This window comes from Aristolochia californica, unplaced genomic scaffold (genome assembly GCF_029961685.1).
Source record: "Aristolochia californica isolate CCGP_79_NKW_82.1479 unplaced genomic scaffold, dmAriCali1.0.hap1 SCAF_9, whole genome shotgun sequence".
NCBI lineage: Eukaryota > Viridiplantae > Streptophyta > Magnoliopsida > Piperales > Aristolochiaceae > Aristolochia > Aristolochia californica.
In genome coordinates, this window is record NW_027182290.1 from 29059177 (window position 1) to 29078581 (window position 19405).

The 19405-nt window shown below is 36.3% G+C and overlaps 1 protein-coding gene across 1 annotated transcript; it reads left to right on the top strand.

Moving 5' to 3' along the window:
• Positions 1 to 7795: 7795 nt before the first annotated feature.
• Positions 7796 to 17416, top strand: LOC137941536 (LEAF RUST 10 DISEASE-RESISTANCE LOCUS RECEPTOR-LIKE PROTEIN KINASE-like 1.2). The gene is made up of 4 exons (XM_068786991.1): positions 7796 to 8823; positions 15298 to 15327; positions 15622 to 15888; positions 16292 to 17416. The coding sequence occupies exons 1-4, from the start codon at positions 8130 to 8132 to the stop codon at positions 17224 to 17226; spliced, it is 1926 nt and encodes a 641-aa protein (XP_068643092.1). The 5' UTR covers positions 7796 to 8129; the 3' UTR covers positions 17227 to 17416.
• Positions 17417 to 19405: the final 1989 nt, after the last annotated feature.

Below are 19405 nucleotides of genomic sequence, written 5' to 3' on the forward strand. Positions count from 1 at the left end.
TCTCCTCTCAACAATCTTCCCCTCTCTCTTATTCTTTCTCTCTTTCTTCTCTCTTTTCTCTTTCCACTTCTTCATTTTCTTTGGTTCTTCTTCTCCTAGAGGGTTTTGTTATTTACTAATCATCATGGAATCCTAAAATTAACATGGTATCAAAGCAATGATTTTAGGATCCCAAGTTCCTCAATTAAGGTGTTAATCAACCATTTTTCATCAGCATATCAAGTTGAAGTTTTTGGTTGAGCAAGGCTATGTACCTCATGTTCATTCAAGATTAGTATCCTTCTCTTCTTTTGTTGAGATGATTATTGATGATTTTTCTCAAGAAGAAAATTGGAAAATAAGTATTTTTTACCCATATGCATGAAGATTAAGTGCTGCTATTTCATAGGAATCAGCATAAGGTTTTGGATTTTGGTTTCCTCTTATTCATACAAGTATCGATAAAGGAGCAGTTTTTATACCTTGATGCTCTATTTGATCTTTGAAAATTATTTTTGGATCAAACCTAGTTGGTTCTTTATTGCAACCATGGTTTCTTATGCTCAATACTATGACTAAATTCGTTGAGCAGCTCCTAGAAGACTTCTATCCCTGGTTGTTTTTCCTAGTTCTTCCTGTTTCTCCTCCATTGATGTTTTATTGGCTGACGCAAGGTGAAGATTTTTTTTTTTTTTTTTGGCAAGAAAGTTGTTGAATTCAGCAATGTTTAAGTCCTTCTATTCTGAATTATATTTTGAGATTTCATACTTAAGATAATCAAGAGAAAAAGGAAAGCCAATGGATGATTTTTTATACATGTGGCACATGTGCTTAAGAAGGAAAGTTTCCTTCTTTGGATATATCCTGATTTTGAGCAAAATTTGGTGATACGATTTTTTTTTTTCTGATATGGAATTTCTTTCTTGATTAAGAATGATATGATATTGGAGTGATTTATCCTGGTTTAAGTGCATGCATGAGTTAAGTTTTGTCAATTGCAAAATTTCGGTTTAACTAGTTGACACCTTGCATGCAAAGTTTCTTGTCATACCTTGCTTATTGATTAGTTCATACAATTTAGGGCTGAGGATTATGTGCGTATGGCTGAAAATAGTGACTTGACTAAGATCACTTGAGATCTCTTAAGACACTTGCCCAAACCATCTCCACTCGTAGATGAAGATGATAACTCTTATAATAAATGGCTCAAAGATGACACCCTTGTCATTTGTTGCTTGATAAATAGTATGGAATAAAATGTTGCAAATAATATTGTTCACCTTGAAATGGCTAAGAAAATATGTGATATTAATGCAAAACTATACTTTAGTACCGACAATTTGCAAAAATTGTATGATGTCTTTCAGACAATGTTTAATATAGAATAGGCGAAAAACTTGTAGGAATATCTTGCTCGGTCTAGAGGGCTTTCGGAAATGGAAATTGCTTAGCCTTACTCTACTGACATTCTAGTTTAGGAGAAGCAACAGGAAACTTTGGCAACTTCTATTTGTCTGGCTAGTATTAAACAATATTTAGAGGTGGCAAAATCACAACTTCTCAATTCTACAACTCTTCCATCCTTTGTTGATATAAGTGCATCATCGCTTCGGATTCCAAGTCCCTCTTCCACTCCTCATATTGAGATGTCTTTAGCTATGTACTCTGGTAATAAGGGTAAAAATTCAACTAATAGAGGCCGCGATAGAAATTCTAGAGGTGATAGAAGAAGAGGTCGTAGAGCTGGTTCAAGCTCTTCAAGGATTGATAATCACGTGTGCACTTACCGTGGGGGGTATAAATCATCTCGTTGACACATGAAAACTTCATGGCAAACTGGATTGGGTGCTTGCCAATCAAGACTCGGTCAATAATGGTTAAAAAAGAAGAAGAGAAAACCGAGTTGCTAAAAGGGAAGAAAACAATATCAAATGATGACTTTGAGTTACTGTAGAGGTTGAAAACTAGATGGTACCCACACCTAGAACTTCCTCCACTACTATTTATGTTACTACAATCTCGGGTATGGTTTTTGCCATTTCCACTTCCTCATTTGGATAATTGATTTTGGGGCCTCCGAGCATCTCACAAGTAATGTAAGTCTTTTGCATTCGTTGTCTCCATGTCTACCTAATAAATTTGTTTCCATAGTAGATGGATCCAAACCAAGGTCCGTGGGATGGGATCCACCTCCACTAAACCAACACTTCACCTTAATGATGTCCTCTTTGTTTCTCAATTTCCATTAAATTTATTGTTTGTAAGCTAGTTAACCAAGAAGTTTAATTATTCCTTTATTTTTTTCTTTTTTTTTGTGTTTTTCAGGATATTGTGGCGAAATAGGTGATTGGTGGAGGGCATGAAAAAGAGTCTCTACTACTTAAATTTGCCTCAAGTTACCACCGCTTCTGCTTCCAAAACAGAGGCACAACAATGGCATGATAATTTAGGGCATCCATCATTATCATCACTCAAACATTTTTTTCCTTGTTTACAATCTCTTTCAAATTTGGATTGTTAGGCGTGTAAATTAAGCAAACACTAAAGAACCACTTACTCTCCTCAGGCTGAACTTAAAGGTGTTGCTCCATTTTTCTTGGTCCATTTTGATGTATGAGAACCTTTGAATATTTCCAATATTTCTTAAGTTAAGTACTTTATCACATTCGTTGATGATTTCACTAGAATGACATGGTTATTCTTACTCAAGGATAGATCTAAAGTTCTTTCCATTTTTAAATCATTTTATGCCATGGTCTCAAATCAATTTAGTCATAAATATCAAGTACTTCACTCCGATAATGCCAAAGAATATATGTCAGACGTGTTTGAAACCTTTTGTAAAGATAAAGGTATTATTCATCTAACCTTGTGTGCTTACACCCCTTAATAAAATGGTGTAGCTGAAAGAAAGAATCGACACCTTCTTGAAGTGGTTGCGCCTTCCTTTATTCTATGAATGTGCCATACTTTTATTGGCCACATGCCATTATCACAATTTGTTTTCTCATTAATAGGTTACCATCCTCCATACTCAATCATAAATCACCGTATTTCTTATTATTCCCCGATGAAGACCTATTTTCACTTCCCTTGAAGGTCTTTGCTTGTATTTGTTTTGTACATGCAACATCCCCACATAACACTATTAGATCCATCGCCTTTCAAACATATATTTTTGAGCTATTCTCGCACCCAAAAAGGATGTATCCAAGAATGTGACATTTTTTGAAGACCAATCTTTTTACTCCTCCAAGGATGTTCCTTCGAGTCTTTCTTCAATTCCTGCAGCCCCTAAAACTATTGTGCCCATTGATGTAGATATCTTTTTACAACCCCTTGAAGCATTGGTTGATATTGCACCTGTGCTATCTACATATCCCTTTGAGGTAAGTACTCCTCCTCTTGTTTTGGTCCACCTTTTGATACTAGGCCCATTTCTCTTCATAAGGAACCTCAGACTTTTACTCGGTCCTCTACCTCTCACCCTATATCTAACTTTGTTTCTCACCATCTTCTATCTCCTTCTTGTTGTCATTTTCTTGCTTCTATTTCTCCAATATCTATTCCTCAGTCATATTAAAAGGCCCTGAGGCATCCAGAATGGAAGGCAGTGACGAAAGAGGAAATGACTACCTTATATGAGAATAAACTTGAAATTTGGTTCCACTTCCTCTCGGTAAGAAACTTGTGGGTTGTAAATGGATTTTTGCTATTGAACATAATCTAGATAGTTTCGTTGCTCATCTCAAAGCGAAAGGGTGCACAATATTATGGAGTTGACTACGAGGAAACTTTTCCACCATGGCCAAGTTAAATTCGATACTATTATGTTATCACTTGCTGCTAATTCTTCTCAATCAGTCTATTTGATTGATGTGAAGAATGCTTTCCTCAATGGTGATATTAAGGATGAGATTTATATGCATCTACCGCCTAGATTTGTGATTGAGGGGGAGTCGGTGTAGATTGTAAAAATCATTACATGGTTTAAAACAATCTCCACATGCTTTGTTTGACAAGTTTAGCTAAGAGATGCTTTCGTTTGTTTTTAACCGATGTTCAGTACACCATTTAATATTTGTAAAGAATACCACAAAAGGAATCATACTATTAGCGGAATATGTGGAAGTCGTAGTTTTGATTGGTAGTGATATAGACAACATAAGGGAAGTCAAACAGAAGATATGGAGTGAATTCAAAACAAAAGATCTAGGACTTCTCAAATATTTCCTCAGTATTGAAGTTTTCCAGTCCAAGCATGGTATTGTCATATCTCAGAGGAAATATGTTCTTGATCTACATGAGGATACAAGAATGATGGGATGTCGACTGGCTGATACTCCTATGGATGCTAAATACAAAATTATGTGCAAGCTCTGGTGAAGATATTGATGTGGGAAAATATTAGAGAGTAGTGGAAAAACTTATTTACCTCACTGTGACCAGACCAGACATTTCATATGCAGTAATTGTGGTTAGTTAATACATGCATAAACCGTAACTTACTCACTAGCAAGCTTTGGAGAGGATTCTCATATACTTAAAAAGATCTCAAGGCAAGGGACTATTATATAATTGTCATGGTCATTTCAACATTGACGGATTTACGAATGCAAATTGGGTTGGATCACCAGATGATAGGAAATCCACCTCTGTCTATTGCACTTTAGTTGGAGGAAATTTGGTCACATGGAAGAATAAAAACCAAAATGTAGTTGCAAGTTCTAGTGATGAAACAAAATACATGACTCATGTGGTAAGTGAACTTCTTTGGATCGAATATCTTCTAACAAAATTGGGGTTCCACTACGAGGCACCTATGGAACTTCATTGTGACAACCAAGAAGCCATCCACATTGCTTCCGATCTAGTCTTTCACGAGAGAATAAAGTATATCAAGGTAGACTGCCATTTCATACGAGAAAAAATTACAAGCTAGCTTTATAACACTCAGATATGTTTCATCTCAGGGGTAGGTTGCAGATATCCTTACAAAGTCGGTCACATCCAAGATTCGAAACTAGGTATCTATGACATTTTCTCTCCCCCCAATTGAGATAGATTGTTAGAAGATGTAATTTATCTATAGTAGCATTAAAGTTAATGTTCTTTATTTCTTGTCCCTTTTCCACCCTTCTTAGGGTAAAGTGCATTGATGTAATTGCTAAACTTTTACACTTATAAATTGAGGTTAAGGAGGAGGATTAGGTATGCTATCACAACTCTAATCCTCTTTCCCACGTTCTCATTATCTCCTCTCAACAAATTTTCCCTCTCTTTCTCTTTCTCTCTTTCTCCTCTCTTCTCTCTTTCCGCTTCTTCTTCTTCTTCTTCGGTTCTTCTTTTCCTAGAGTGTTTTGTTCTTAGCTAATCATGGGATCCTAAAATCAACACAATCTATCGCATTCAAGGTTTGAGATAAATAAGTGAAATTATCAACCAACTAAATGGGGAACTAACAAGAGCAATAGGGTAAATAGTATTTTTATAAGAAAATTTTGCTAACGAACTGATAAGCCAAGCTTGGAAAATATTGAGATAAGTTTGTTATACTTAACAAGCCTTATTTCAAATTTGAGCACGAGCAGAACTCAATGTTGACGAGCAGATATGGAAGAGTCTTACATCACTCTCCCTGTAAGAAGTCTCATAGAGCCATAATTAATATAGTGGAGTCTTACAGGAGTCTCACAAAAGAGTCTTAATAAGGTGTTTTAGTTATGTTAGTTTTCTATTTATGTTTACTTATTTAATTATTCTAGGACTTGTCTTTGAGTATTTAGCTTTGGGTGTTTGGGATATAGGTAGTTAAATTGTAATCAGATTCTACTTGTTTCTTATACTATAAGTAGAGGCTCATTGTACTCAAATTACAACACGTTCGTGAAGTATTTCTCTTTTTCAAAAATTCAATAAGGTATCAGAGCGGATTCTATGAGTTGACTCGGTTATCCCACAGAGATAATATGATCATTTTCTGATCTATCATCTCTAGTAGTTTAGGTTCATATTCTATCTTTATTCTTTATTTCCTATCATTGTGCCAATTATTTTATTGTAATTCACACCTTCATAGTGAAATTTTAATATTAAAAATTATATTTTGATGGAAATATCTTCAAGTCTACTTTCCAACGCAAAAATAATTTTTAAATTGGATATTTCTAAAAAGAGAAATAGATATTTGAAGCAACAAAGCTCAGACTACTAGAGAGGTTCTAGCTGCAACAAAAAGTTTCTAAATTTTAGACATTTTATGCCATCAATAGCGACACTTTATAAGCAAAATTATTGTCAAGATATATATCTATAAGTCTATTTTTTTACGTATTAAATCGATTCTCAATCTGAGTTTCTTAGAGGGAGATATCATTATCAAAATAGTCAATGGTCATCCTAGCCAAATAAAAAATATCAATCAGCTCAACCAAATTACAAAGACCAAAATCTATCAGATTATTTATCTAAAAATAATTATATTATATGAATAAAATTATACTTTAATAAAATTTATCGAAGTCTAGTTTCATAAGGAAAAAATTTCATATCAATCTGATTTATATGTAAGGAGGTATTTACATTGGAGTCGGCAACCTTCAAGCTACAAAATGAAAAGAATAAATAGGTCATAACAGATTCAAGAACGAAGTTTTTTATGTCAAATTAGGTATTGAATTAAATCTCTTTGAGTCTAGTTTTTTTTAAAACCAAACCGTTTGTGATTCAAATCTTTATTGTGGGAGATATTAATATCATAAGTACTAAAGGTTAGTTCTTCCAAAAAAAATCTTTTTTCCTATTTTCTCTCTTGTTATCCTCCATGCCTTAGTGTTATTTGACTAAAGTGTGTTTCAAACTATGACCATTTTGACTGGTGTATAGAGATTTATCGTACGACTAGGAGTGATCTTCTTCTCCCATATTGGATTTTGTCCAAGCTAGGTCTCTATATATTTTTTATCCCCAATTTGAAGAGGAGAAGTAGGGAAGAAGTAAAAGAAAAAAGTATTTTATTCCACATTTGTGGTAATTTTTATGTGATTAAAATATTCAAGAAGGGGGAGAACAAATGATGAATATTTAACATCTATGAAAAGTTTTAGGCAATGGAAATTGAAGAACCAAAATTTTTTTCAATAAAAAAAGTTATAAACTTCAACTTGAGGGGGTATTGAAGAGCAGTCTTACATTACTCTCATTGTAAGAAATCTCATAAATCCATAATTAATATGGTGGAGTCTAACAAGAGTCTCACATGAGGAGGGCTCATAGAAGAGTCTCAATTAAAGATATTTTAATTTTGTTAATTTTTTATTTAAGTTCAATTGTTCAATTGTTGTAGGATTTATCTTTTAGTGTTTAACTTTGGGTGTAAATGGGATAACGGTATTCAAATTACAACAAACTAATAATATATTTATTTCTTCCAGAAATTCAATTCTCAAGTATTTGAGCTAAGTATTTTTCAAGCCAAGTTTGAACAGCTTGTGAGTAGGTTCAGTGCCACCTCTACTTGTCCTCGACCTGTCTTCCTCGACCTGTCTTCATAAGACCAGCTTAAACCCCACCTATCACCACCTCCTCCCTATAAACCCAACTAGTCCCCACCTCCCGACTTGCAAAGTGAAACTAGAAATCCGAATTCTTGGTTTTCGGTCAGGTTGGATTAGGTTCCCCATGAAATCCGACCAATACCTACCCCTACAACCTACCCTGTTTTATATCTCCATCCCGTCCCTGTCCCTCACCCAAATGGTAAAACCTAATCTAAACCTTAGGTTCGAGCTAATTGGTGAGTGTCCATGTTTTGGTCAAGGTTATGGTTCAACCTCTGACTGTATTGAGCGTATATTTCCATGCGTGAATTGATGCGAGAAATTTGGTTAGTTGAAGCACTTTTTCTATAAGAATGTGACATACGCCATCTACCGTGTAATTTCTTTTGTATCTTCAACGCCGGCTCCGGGGCGTCTTCCCTGCAATTCTTTTCGACCTCCCACCTTCTGAGAAAGAATTCTTTACTCTGTGGAAAAGTCTACTGCTTTCCACAACTCCTCTTCTTAGCCTTACCAAACAACTCCTGAGCGTTGGAGTTTCAATGCTGTCGGCCTCTCTTAATCCTGGACTCACAGAATCACACCGTTCAGATGCATCCTTCTTCGCCTTTTCTCCTTTTCATCCTTGTGTCTTTGTTCCATCGAGGTTCTGATTCTCTAGTAGACGAATACTACCGATACTGTCCTCCGAAACCGTTTGATTGCGGTGATTTTCAGGGTAACGTCTCCTATCCTTTTCTGGTCGGTGGCGAGACAGAAGGTTGTCTTCCTCCGATATACACACTCACCTGCCAAAACAGTTCGCCAGAGATCAAGATAGGTTCGAAGACTTATCGAGTCATAGGTCAGATCGATTATGAGAACCGACTCCTGAGGATCGTAGAGAAACAATTTGTAGAGAATGAATATTGCCCTATTCCGTCCGGAGACAATTCCCTTCTTGAGTCTTCTCCCTTCCGTCTCGCATGTAATGTTTTTAATGTCACTCTCTTCTATAACTGCGTGGAGGCTATAAATCCCAAACTCGACCTCGTGGAGGTTCCATGCTTGCAAAAAATTCAAGGTCATCCTGCCTATTACACGAGGACGCCGAGCAGCAGATTGCCGGCTACCGTACATCAGCAATGCCAAGTAAGAGAATTACCGCTTCTTCGGGAGGCCTTTCTACGGCTGAAGAGCAATCGAACCAGTATGGAGGAGGCTGTGAAGGAGGGATTCCCCGTGAATTGGTTTGCAGGTGAACCGGTCAACGGCCAGTCCGAATATCCCAACTGCCAGGTTGCAGGTAGGTCACAAGTGTCGTTAATCTTCTATTGTTTCTCATTACACGTTGCATTTGTTCTGTCAGTCTAATTTGATTTTGAATACTACCCGAAACTGCTGATGCGTTACTGATCTGGTGAATGATTTTGGCAAATTGGGACCCAAAGGTCTCAGTGCACCCTAGCCGCATTTTGCAATTAGGATGATACATGCTAACGGTTGATCTGTGGCTTCTCGTTAGAGGAAAAAAGTTGATCTAGGTGCATATGTCGGAGCAGAAAACTGAGTCGGTTACCGTTTTTTAGTGGCAGATACAAGTAGCAGACTGCACGCAAGATTGTTAATGGGTGATCTGGATGTTCTGCTGGTTTGTGTATTTTTTAAGAATTAGGACTTCAAGATACCTCGTTGTAGGGCCCTAGGGGTTTGGTTTTTAGTCTAAAGTTTTTTTTTTTTAATTGGAATCTTTGTCTAGCGTCATAATGTTCTGAGAGTGAAATTTCAGACTAGCACTGAAAAGTCGTCAGGCAAAGTTTCTTAATTGCTACCAGTTTTGTCATTCGGACGTCATCACAAAGGCAATGTAATCCACTTGCACGACTTTTTGACCGTTGATCTTAGTTTTGGAATGATGGTTTACATCACAACCGGTCAAATCGTTCACAAAGTCTCAAATTTCTCCCACTTGGCAAGCAATGCCTTCCACATACGCAATAAGTTAATCACTACTGAGATTTTTCTTTCCATGGTCCAGATTCCTTTGTCTCTTTCTTTTATTTTTTTCCTTCCACGTTCAGATTTTAAATATCAGGCCCTCGTGTATCACAATTGCAATTAAACTGAATTTTTTTTGGTCTAATTGTCTAACGTTCCAGGCTTATGATTTCTTTATTTTCTAAAATTTTCTGATTTCAGGTTTGATCAGAATTACTTCCCTTGAACGCATGGTATATCGTCTATCCACAAAACTATTATTTTTCTTTATTAATAGGTATGGTATTGAGCCGAGCCAAGCTCCTGTGTATGTTCGAACTTGGCTTGATTTGAATACTTTGAACTAAGTGTTGGAAGACACAACTTAAGTGGCACAAATGTAAATTAAGGGAGAATTTCTCTCCCATGTCAAGAGGTGGCAAAAGAGGTAAATAAATAGTTTTTCATAAGGATGGCACAAGGTTGTAATTAAGTAAGATGATGCATGTCTACTTATGTCCTTTTTTTTACCATGCTTGTAACCATAAGGGCATTGTAGTAATTGTAAACCTCATTCTACAACTATAAATAAGAGACTCAAGGCATGGGATAGAGTATTAAGTTTCTCTTCTTCTCATAAATTCGTCCCTAGCCTCTTCTCTGTTTTCCCAAACTCTCTCCATCTCTCTCTTTAGCCGTCTCTCTCCTTCTCCTCTCTTCTTGTTTCTTCCTCTCTTTTCTTCACCTCTTATTCCTCCTCTCTTCCTTCACCACCTTGATCGAGGTTCTTTATCATGGGATCCTAAATCCAACATAGTATCAAAGCAATAGATTTAGGATCCCGGAGATAATATAGTGTTTAGTGCAATGGATTTAGGATCCTGAAGGTTTAAGTGGATCTCTTGTTAAGTGAAGCAAGAACGCGGTCTTGCACATAGATAAGTTTTTTTCTTCTCTAGTTGATGAGATATTACATCATTCTTGCGTCTTGAAAGATTGATTGATACATGAGATCTCGTTCAAATTGGATAGAAAATTGAGTTTTATATGATTTATGAAACTCTAGTGCTTGGTTTATCTTTGATCAAGCAAGATTGATGGACAGTTTTTTGAGTACTTGGTTTAAGCATTAGAGTTCAATTTCTCTCCTTGAAAATACATTGTTGGATGAAGATTTGTTTAGTTTTTTACTGTTTATGAGGATTATCATGATCAAAGCATGATTGAATTAGAGTAAGACTGTTTAAATTAATGTTTGTATGACATGCTCTCAAAAGAGCTCTATAAAGGTTGATTTATTGATTACAGACAAGGAAATTTTTTTTGAATGATTTTTTGGTTCTTGCAACGAATTTTTGGCCTTCCATTGGCTCTGTTACTTTCTTGAGAAACTTACCTAAAAATTTTGAGGAAAAAAGGGTAAGATTAACCTGTTATTAAATCATAAAGTTGGCGCATATTTATAAAAGGAAAGTTTCCTTCTTCAAAAGCTTGCCTTGAGGATTTTTTTAAGAAAGAAAGTGATGGATTTAGCTTATTTGAAGGCTTTCTCTATTAGAATAATCTTTGGAATTCCTTTCCTAATTGATTTAAGGGAAAAAGGAAGCAAAGATTAGGATCTTTATTTGCTAGGTGGCGCAAGTAACGAAAAAGACAGGTTTCTTTCTTTAGAAGATACCCGAGCTAGATTTTGGTTTGACTCAAGACTTTTTACATATTTGATTTGATTTGAGATAGTTTCCTAATTAAGAAATATTGGAAATCTTCTCTAATTGGCATGACCAGGACGTGATTATTTTTCTATACCTGTTTAAGTGCATGATTAAAACAGGATAGTAATTTACTTTCTATTCTCTCTCGGCCTAAGATCCCCTTGGTTTATTTAAGTTCATATATGAGAATGGAATGAAATCTATCCTATATGAGACAACACGTGGTGGTCTGATTGATAGTGAATGATAATTGAGCTCGGGTTGCTTTCCTTTCAAGTGACATATTGGCTCAAGTAAGTTTATATTTTTTGCCTCGGTTTGCTTATTTGCTTGGATTACTAGTTGGATGGAAATTACATGGGAAGTAAAAGTGATATTCTTAAAATTACCACCATACCCTTGAGAGGGTTGTTTAGCTATCTGAGCTAGTCACAATCGGTTAGGAGGTTTCTCATCACTCAAGACCTCTTAGGACATCTAACCAAACTAGCTCCACCGGTTGATGAAGAAGATAGTTCTTATGTTAAATGGCTCAAGAATGACACATTGCTCATTAGTTGGTTAATTATGGTCCATGCAGTCAGGGAACTTCTGTGAATCAGATTTCTTCTTACTGAATTGGGGTTATATAAGGAAATGAAATTATATTATGTTAACTAGACAACCATTCATATTGCTTCAAATCCGGTCTTTCACGAAAGAACAAAACACATTGAGGTAGTTTGCCATTTTATACGGGAAAAATTTCAAGCCATAATTTTATCTCTCCGACATGTTTTATCTCAAAGACAAATGGCAGATATTCTTACAAAGTCGGTCACATCCAAGATATAGATTACTATTTGCAACAAGCTGGGCATCTACGATGTTTTCTCTCCCCCAGCTCGAGGGAGAGTGTTGGAAGACACTTAGCACAAATGTAAATTAAGGGCAAACTTCTCTCACATGTCAAGAGTTGGGAAATGTGGTAAATAAATGGTTTTATAAGGATGGCACAAGGGTGTAATTAAGTAAGATGACGTATGTCTACTTATATCATTTTCTTTACAAAGCTTGTAGCCTTAAGGGCATTGTAGTCATTGTAAACCTCATTACACAACTATAAATAAGAGACTTAAGGTGTAAGGTAGAGCATTAAGTCTCTCCTCTTCTCATAAATTTGTCCCTAACCTCTTCTCTCTTTTCCCAATCTCTCTCACCATCTCTCTCTATAGTTGTCTCTCTTCTTCTTTATTCTCTTTTCTTCTCCTCTTCTTCCTCCTCTCTTCCTTCACCACCTTGATTGAGGTTCTTTATCATGGGATCCTAAATCCAACATCGAGCTCGAGTGTGAGCTCAACCTCGAGCCTAAATTGGAATCAAACACGAGCCCAAGAATTTTAACTGAGTTTGAGCTTGTGCTCGGGCCGGTTTTGAGTTCCAAGTTACATTTAAAACTTTGCGAAAAATACATATAAAGTAAATAGCACATAAAATTGTGCATAAATTCTACTCAAATTGTACTTGACCTCTACATAAAATTGTACATAAATACTATACATAAACTTTGTTTAAAATTGTCCATATACTCTGCATAAAATTGTCCATAAACTCTCATAAAATTATGTAGAAACTTTGTTCAATAATGAAACACAAAAATTTAAATGAAATATCAATATCAAATTTACATTCGCCCAAACAGAAACTATAAATCCAGAATAAATTTATAAACTACAGATCTTTCTCTTCTTGCTAGAAAACAATATGCTAAGTCCTTGTTAGCATGAGCAAAATCTCTACCTATGACAACAACAAAAGAATAACACTTATTATTGTCTGATAAAAAAAATACTCTTCCACTACTAATTACTTAATATAGTGAAAATATTAAAATTACCAAGATGAGAAAAAGATGAAAATCAAGTAACTGGTAGCATTATCTCCACAGGCTTCTTTTCAGGTTGTAATCATCAAACAAAAATTTAATAAATAAAACTAAAATATATCATAATAAATAATTATACAAAAGTAGTTCATCTTTTGATTTTTCTTGACACTACGAAGAGCCCAAACCCAATCACCGCTACAAATCAAAGCTTGAACTGTATTTTGTGTCAAGAAAGAACGACATGGGTTGTCATTTCTGAGGTCCTTAATAAACCTCGAATGAGCTTTTTCCTATTTTTCAAAGGATTTTTGTTGTCATTTGAAGTCAAAACACCACATCTACCATATTTGTGCAGTCTTTGTGAAAATGCAGAGATAGGCTCAAGGAATGTAGAATGCAGTGTCCTTCCTCTTGTTTTTATAGCATTTCTCTTTCGCTGTCTCATTTCTCCCCCTTGCCTCTTCAAAATTTCTTATTAGAAGAAGCCAACAAATGAATTTTCCCAACTATTCTTGTTTTCTTTATCGTCCTCTGATCCATATTTCAATACCTATATCCCCCAACACTGCAATGACAATGGTCCGAATTTTAGTTAATTTTTCTAGATTCAAGATATCCAATAAGCCATGTAGGTATCCTGTTTTCAGTCTTACTTGTGATGATGATAAGTTTGTCCTCAAGATGCCTCAAAATGAATTCTATGTCTGAACCATCTTGTATAACAATCAATCAATTTTTCTTCTCTCCTTTCTCTTGATTGGACTCCATTTTGATCTCTGCCCACCCCAGCAATTCTTCTTCTATGGCCGTGCTCAGTTTCCCCTTCTCGAAGGTCTTTACTACTTTGGAATTCCTTTCCTTACAAGTGATTTGCATACATCTTATGTGGTCATTAACTGAAAAGGAGTATTGGAATTCATGGAATTAGTGGGTTCATGTACGTTTTGAGTCTAAGTTTGCCAGTTTCCGAGGATAACAATCCAGCTCCCGTGGAAACTTATCTGCATCAAAATAGCTTCTAACATGGCAGGCTCAGAATTGCAAAGAGTGTGCATAGACAAGTGGCCCATGTGGATACAATTGGATTTCGTCGGAGTTCAACTGTTTTTGCTGGGATCGAGTTCGTAAAGTAAAATGCTAAGATCACTTATTTGCTTCCCTGCGTTTTTTGTTCAATCCATTTCTTCTTTTTTAAGCGTTGAGCAAGAATTAGAGAACTAGTTGACTTCATGACAAGGACATTGAATCAGGGTTGACAAAGTTTATTTGGACTGATATCATAGATTAAAGTATGATTCATTAACTTACTGGAAAATATATTGTATTGAATGCCAATATGTTCTCACTGCTTTCTAATAATTTAATACCTGGACGACACATTAAAATCCAAAAATCTATATCCCTTGCGGTACCATCCATTCTGAGGAACTTTCCTTTGATAGTCTGTTTGTAGCCTGTGATGACTTGGCTTTGCTTCAAGATTCTGCTCTGTAACATTCCTCTTTTGTCCACCTATCTCAATGAAAAGAAAGCCGCAAAGGATCAACCTTTCCGCCCGTGAAATTTCACAATTATGGGAATCAAGTTTATCCATTGTGTATTCCTCTTTCTCTTTCAAGGCTTGCTACCTTGAGTTTTAAAGGTGCAAGCATGGAGAAAAATGAACATCAACTCAAACATCTGTATATGTGGGCTACATAAATGAATTTACTCATATACAATCAACTCTGGCCCTCGGTCCAACTATTGGGATGTTCTCCTGTATTTTTTTATCCATAAACAACTCATTCCTAATTTTGTTTCGCGTTTGTGTTATAAGTAATCAACATTACTCTTTGTTGGTTATCCATGGCTGACTTACCACCATTATTTATCGTGAATTGGCTGGATAAGGAACTCCGTTCTATAATAGCTTATGGAAATACTCTGCTGTAGCATCTTTATCCAAAGTGTTTGGAATGCCGTTTTAGTGGAGGCTTTGTAGTATACGTAATAGAACTGAAACTTTTTCATGTCAAGGACCTACTGCATGGCCAGCTAATGGTCTAAGTTTTTCTCTGATAAATGAATTAATTAATATATTGTGCTTCGGCTGAATGGATCAAGTTTAAATTGTTATATGTTGGTTATTTGCAATCTTCCTTGATTTGTCTTCAACTGAATGCACCCTCAGATCTGAAATAATATTCATCTGGAAGCTAACGTTTACTTATTGATGTTGCAGGAAATTCAAAACGTTGGAAGGTCGCTGTAGGTATTGCTTCCAATGATGCTTCAGAATCTTGATTCATTTTTCATTTTCGGAGGAGCTTGATGTGAATTCCTGAGTGGCAGGTGGGGCAGGTTCCCCTGTTTCTGCCACTTACCTGTTTAATAAATATCACAGATGCAAGTCAAAGTTCATGAAAATTCTGTTGAGAGGAACACTAGATAAGATAGTTTACCTTTGAATTATGCTTCAGAGATCTAACGATATCAATGACAATAACAAACAAACAGGAAGAACTGAGGAAACTAAAGAATTTGACGCCTATTCTATCTCTTTCAGGTGTTGGATGTGGAGTGGGAGGCTTTCTTCTAGTTTGTCTCTTTTTTTTCCTTGTTCGACGGTACCTTCGGCAGAGACATAAGGCTGCTTCCGAAATCCTTCTTTCACAAAATGTCTCTCCAGATCCCTCTTCAAAGCACGACCTTGAGAAATGCCAAAGCACCCTCTACACCCACAGATTCTCTTACAAGGAACTTGAAGAAGCCACCAACAACTTTGACTCTTCTAGGGAATTGGGAGATGGTGGCTTCGGGACTGTTTACTTTGGTAGGTTACTTTAATATTAGCATCATCACCTTTCATGACTCCCCATCTATTAAATGTGATTTTTATGATGGAAAGAAAATGGGGAGAACACCATCAAGAGTACCAGGTATTTGATTCCCTCTAGAAATGTTCCACAAATTTAGCTAATATGGGTTTGAGGTCCTCAGCCAATCAGGCAGGCAATCTGTTTTTTAGGATGTACCAAGAGTTTAATAGGTAACCAGTAATTCAGTCCTTCCAATCCAACCGGCTGGAACTGGTTGACCTTGGATCAAAATATTAGTCAGTGGACAAAGAGATTTTAAAATCTAATGGTTCATCCATATTAAATTGTGTCCATTCTTTGCAAAAAAGGTTTGCGATGTACATAGGTAAGTTGATAAACTCTGTTAACCTTATACAGGAAAGCTCCAAGATGGACGATCTGTAGCGGTAAAGCGCTTGTATGAGAACAACTACAAGCGTGTGGAGCAATTCATGAATGAAGTAATGATCCTCTCCAGCTTGCATCACCGAAATCTTGTTACACTCTATGGTTGCACCTCCCGCCACAGTCGCGAGCTTCTCCTTGTGTACGAGTTTATTCCTAATGGTACGGTTGCTGATCATCTCCATGGAGATCGTGCCCAAAAAGGGGCCCTCACTTGGCCTATTAGAATGAATATTGCCATAGAAACAGCTGAAGCACTTGCATATCTCCATGCCATTGAACCTCCAATCATCCACCGAGACGTCAAAACCAATAACATTCTCCTCGACAGCAATTTCCTTGTGAAGGTTGCTGATTTTGGATTATCACGTTTGTTTCCCATTGATGTGACACACGTCTCGACAACTCCCCAAGGAACACCAGGCTATGTGGATCCTGACTACCACAAATGCTACCAGCTTACAGACAAGAGTGATGTGTATAGCTTTGGTGTTGTTCTGATGGAGATCATATCATCCAAGCCAGCAGTGGATATTAGTAGACACCGGCATGAGATTAACTTGGCTACCATGGCAATTAACAAGATTCAGAATGGCATCCTCCATGAGTTGGTGGACCCAGATATCGGATTCAATACTGACTACAGGGTGAGGAAGATGATCACTTTGGTGGCAGAGTTGGGCTTCAGATGTTTACAGGAGGAGAAAGATATGAGACCTTGCATGGATGAGGTCGTGAAGGCGTTGAAAGGGATCCAGAGGGAGGAGGATGGAATGGATAAGAAGACTTCAGAGTTGGATACTCAGATGGATGATATAGGTCTATTGAAGAGTGTTCCGCCACTTTCTCCAGATACCGTCATGGAAAATTGGGGTAGCAAGTCCACGACGCCTAATGCCAGTGCATGAAATTGAGTGTTCGTTCTTGTTCGTCTGTTGCAAATGCTAACTTGCAATAAATATTTTATTCACTACGAGATGTGCTATGACGTTGTTTGTCCTGTTTGTGTTTCTGGCGAAACTTGCAGATGTAATTATTAACCATGATATTGGGGGCTTTGTACTTGGTAACTGGTTTATACATGAGGTACATTGTCTATGGTTGGGAGCAAGGTTTTGTGAACAGGGATGGGGACCTGATTTGGCATAATCTGATCCTGAGTTGGATCACTGACTCACTTGACCCACATGCCGAGTCTCCATTTACCTTTCTACAAGGTGAGTCGCCCAGAAATATAATTCAAAAATATAAAAAATAGTTAAACTCATATTGATCATAATTAGCTAATGTTGTAATGATTTTTGTTGCATAAACTTAGTATGTTGTAGGTCTAAGTGAGAAAATTTTAAGCCACCGGGAATGAATGAAAAAATGAAAGAGCTTTAAAGCATTGCTTGAATTGAATAAGTAGAGGTGGGTTTACATGGGTTTATATACTATTTCAAAACCCTATCTTCCTTCAATCAATGTGTTATTCTTTTCTTTTTTTCTCGCATGATTCTTGGATCTTGATTCATTCTCTTAAGTGATTGATTTGACCTTGATTTTCTCCCTTTGATTGAGTGATTTGAGAGAATATTTCTCCTTGCTTGATTTGGGTAGATTGAGCATTATTAGTAAGAGATCCTTGAGTAGCTTTGCGCTAAATAAGTATGAGTGACATTTTATGTAATTAAGTGAAGGAGCAGTATAAGGTGTAAGTTGAAGTTCCTTTGTTTCCTTCATGTAATACAGCTTCCGGCCCTTACACCTATAAATATAAATTAAGGGGGAGAGCTCAAGGGCATGCTCTCTTTTTTCTCCTCCTAAGAAACTCTATTGTCAAGCTCTCAAGCTCGTCTACTTCTTCTTCTCTTCTCTTCTTCTCCTGAACCATAGGCTTTCTTCTATTGATGAAACCTTAGAATTTAACATGGTATTAGAGCAAGGATTCTAGTGTTCTAAAGTAAAACCAGTCAAAACCGTTGAAGAATACAAATGATAAAAAATTCCAACCATTAGAGGAGGCAAAGTGCTGGTCTTTTTCAAATTTCAATAAGGCCCTACATCAGATAAGTGGTTTTGAATACCTTATTTTTTTTGTCTAACATCATTCAAAGTCAAGTCAGGATTCTAGACTAGTTTTAATATAAGTTTTCCCTCATATACAAAATCAAGTTGTTTTATGTCAATTTATGGCTGAAATTCAATTTTTTTGGAACTCCTTATTGCTGCGTTGATTTGGTTGATTTTAATGCTTAAATTCATACTTAGGAATTCAAAAATTCCTCTTGATTCCTGGTTTGAATCTCCCTTAGTTGCTGGTTTAATTGGCTCTTCAATTCCATTTGGGGTTTGGAAGTTTTTTAGAAGGGTGTCTCTTATTCATGGTGTTTAGGATTACTTTCTTAATCAGAAACTTGTTTAAATTATCCAGCCTAAGTATCAATGTTTCAAGGCTGTTTAAAGTACTATTTTAAATTCATTTTTTTCATAAAGGCCTTCCTATTGATGTCCTTACATTCTCTAGTTTGATGCTGTTTTATGAATTTTACTTATTGGAAGATGGGCCCGAGCCTACACGACTAAGGAAGACCCATTTATCCAAGTGTGTTAAAAGATAAGCCCAAGGAAGGCCCACACATCCCATAGATATAGAAGATGGGCCCAAGGCCCACAGGACAATACAATGATAACAGGATGGTAAATAAAGAATCGTCTAATAGAGCTGACATTAATATAATTAGGTTAAAATTCCAGGGATATTATTATAATATTGTAGGATCATTAATCTATAAACCTCTTATTCCTTCTGTTTTGTCCCAATGGGCTTTTATTGTTTTTTTTTTCTGGATGAGCTAAATCCGTAGAGTCCGGAAAATCAACATGCAATCGAGTTATTGATTTTCAGGATTCTCGCTACGGTATTTCAAGATTCTTTTGTTTTTTCATAGTTACTGGACTTAAATTTTTTTAATTTTGTTGCTCGTTTTTCTTGCTGCCGAGTATTACCCAATGCTGTTTTTTTTTCTCCTTCTGATCATCATATATTTTGTACAGCTCCTCTGCAGTGGGTTCTTGTTGGTTCGGTGTTTGCTTCTCTCCGTC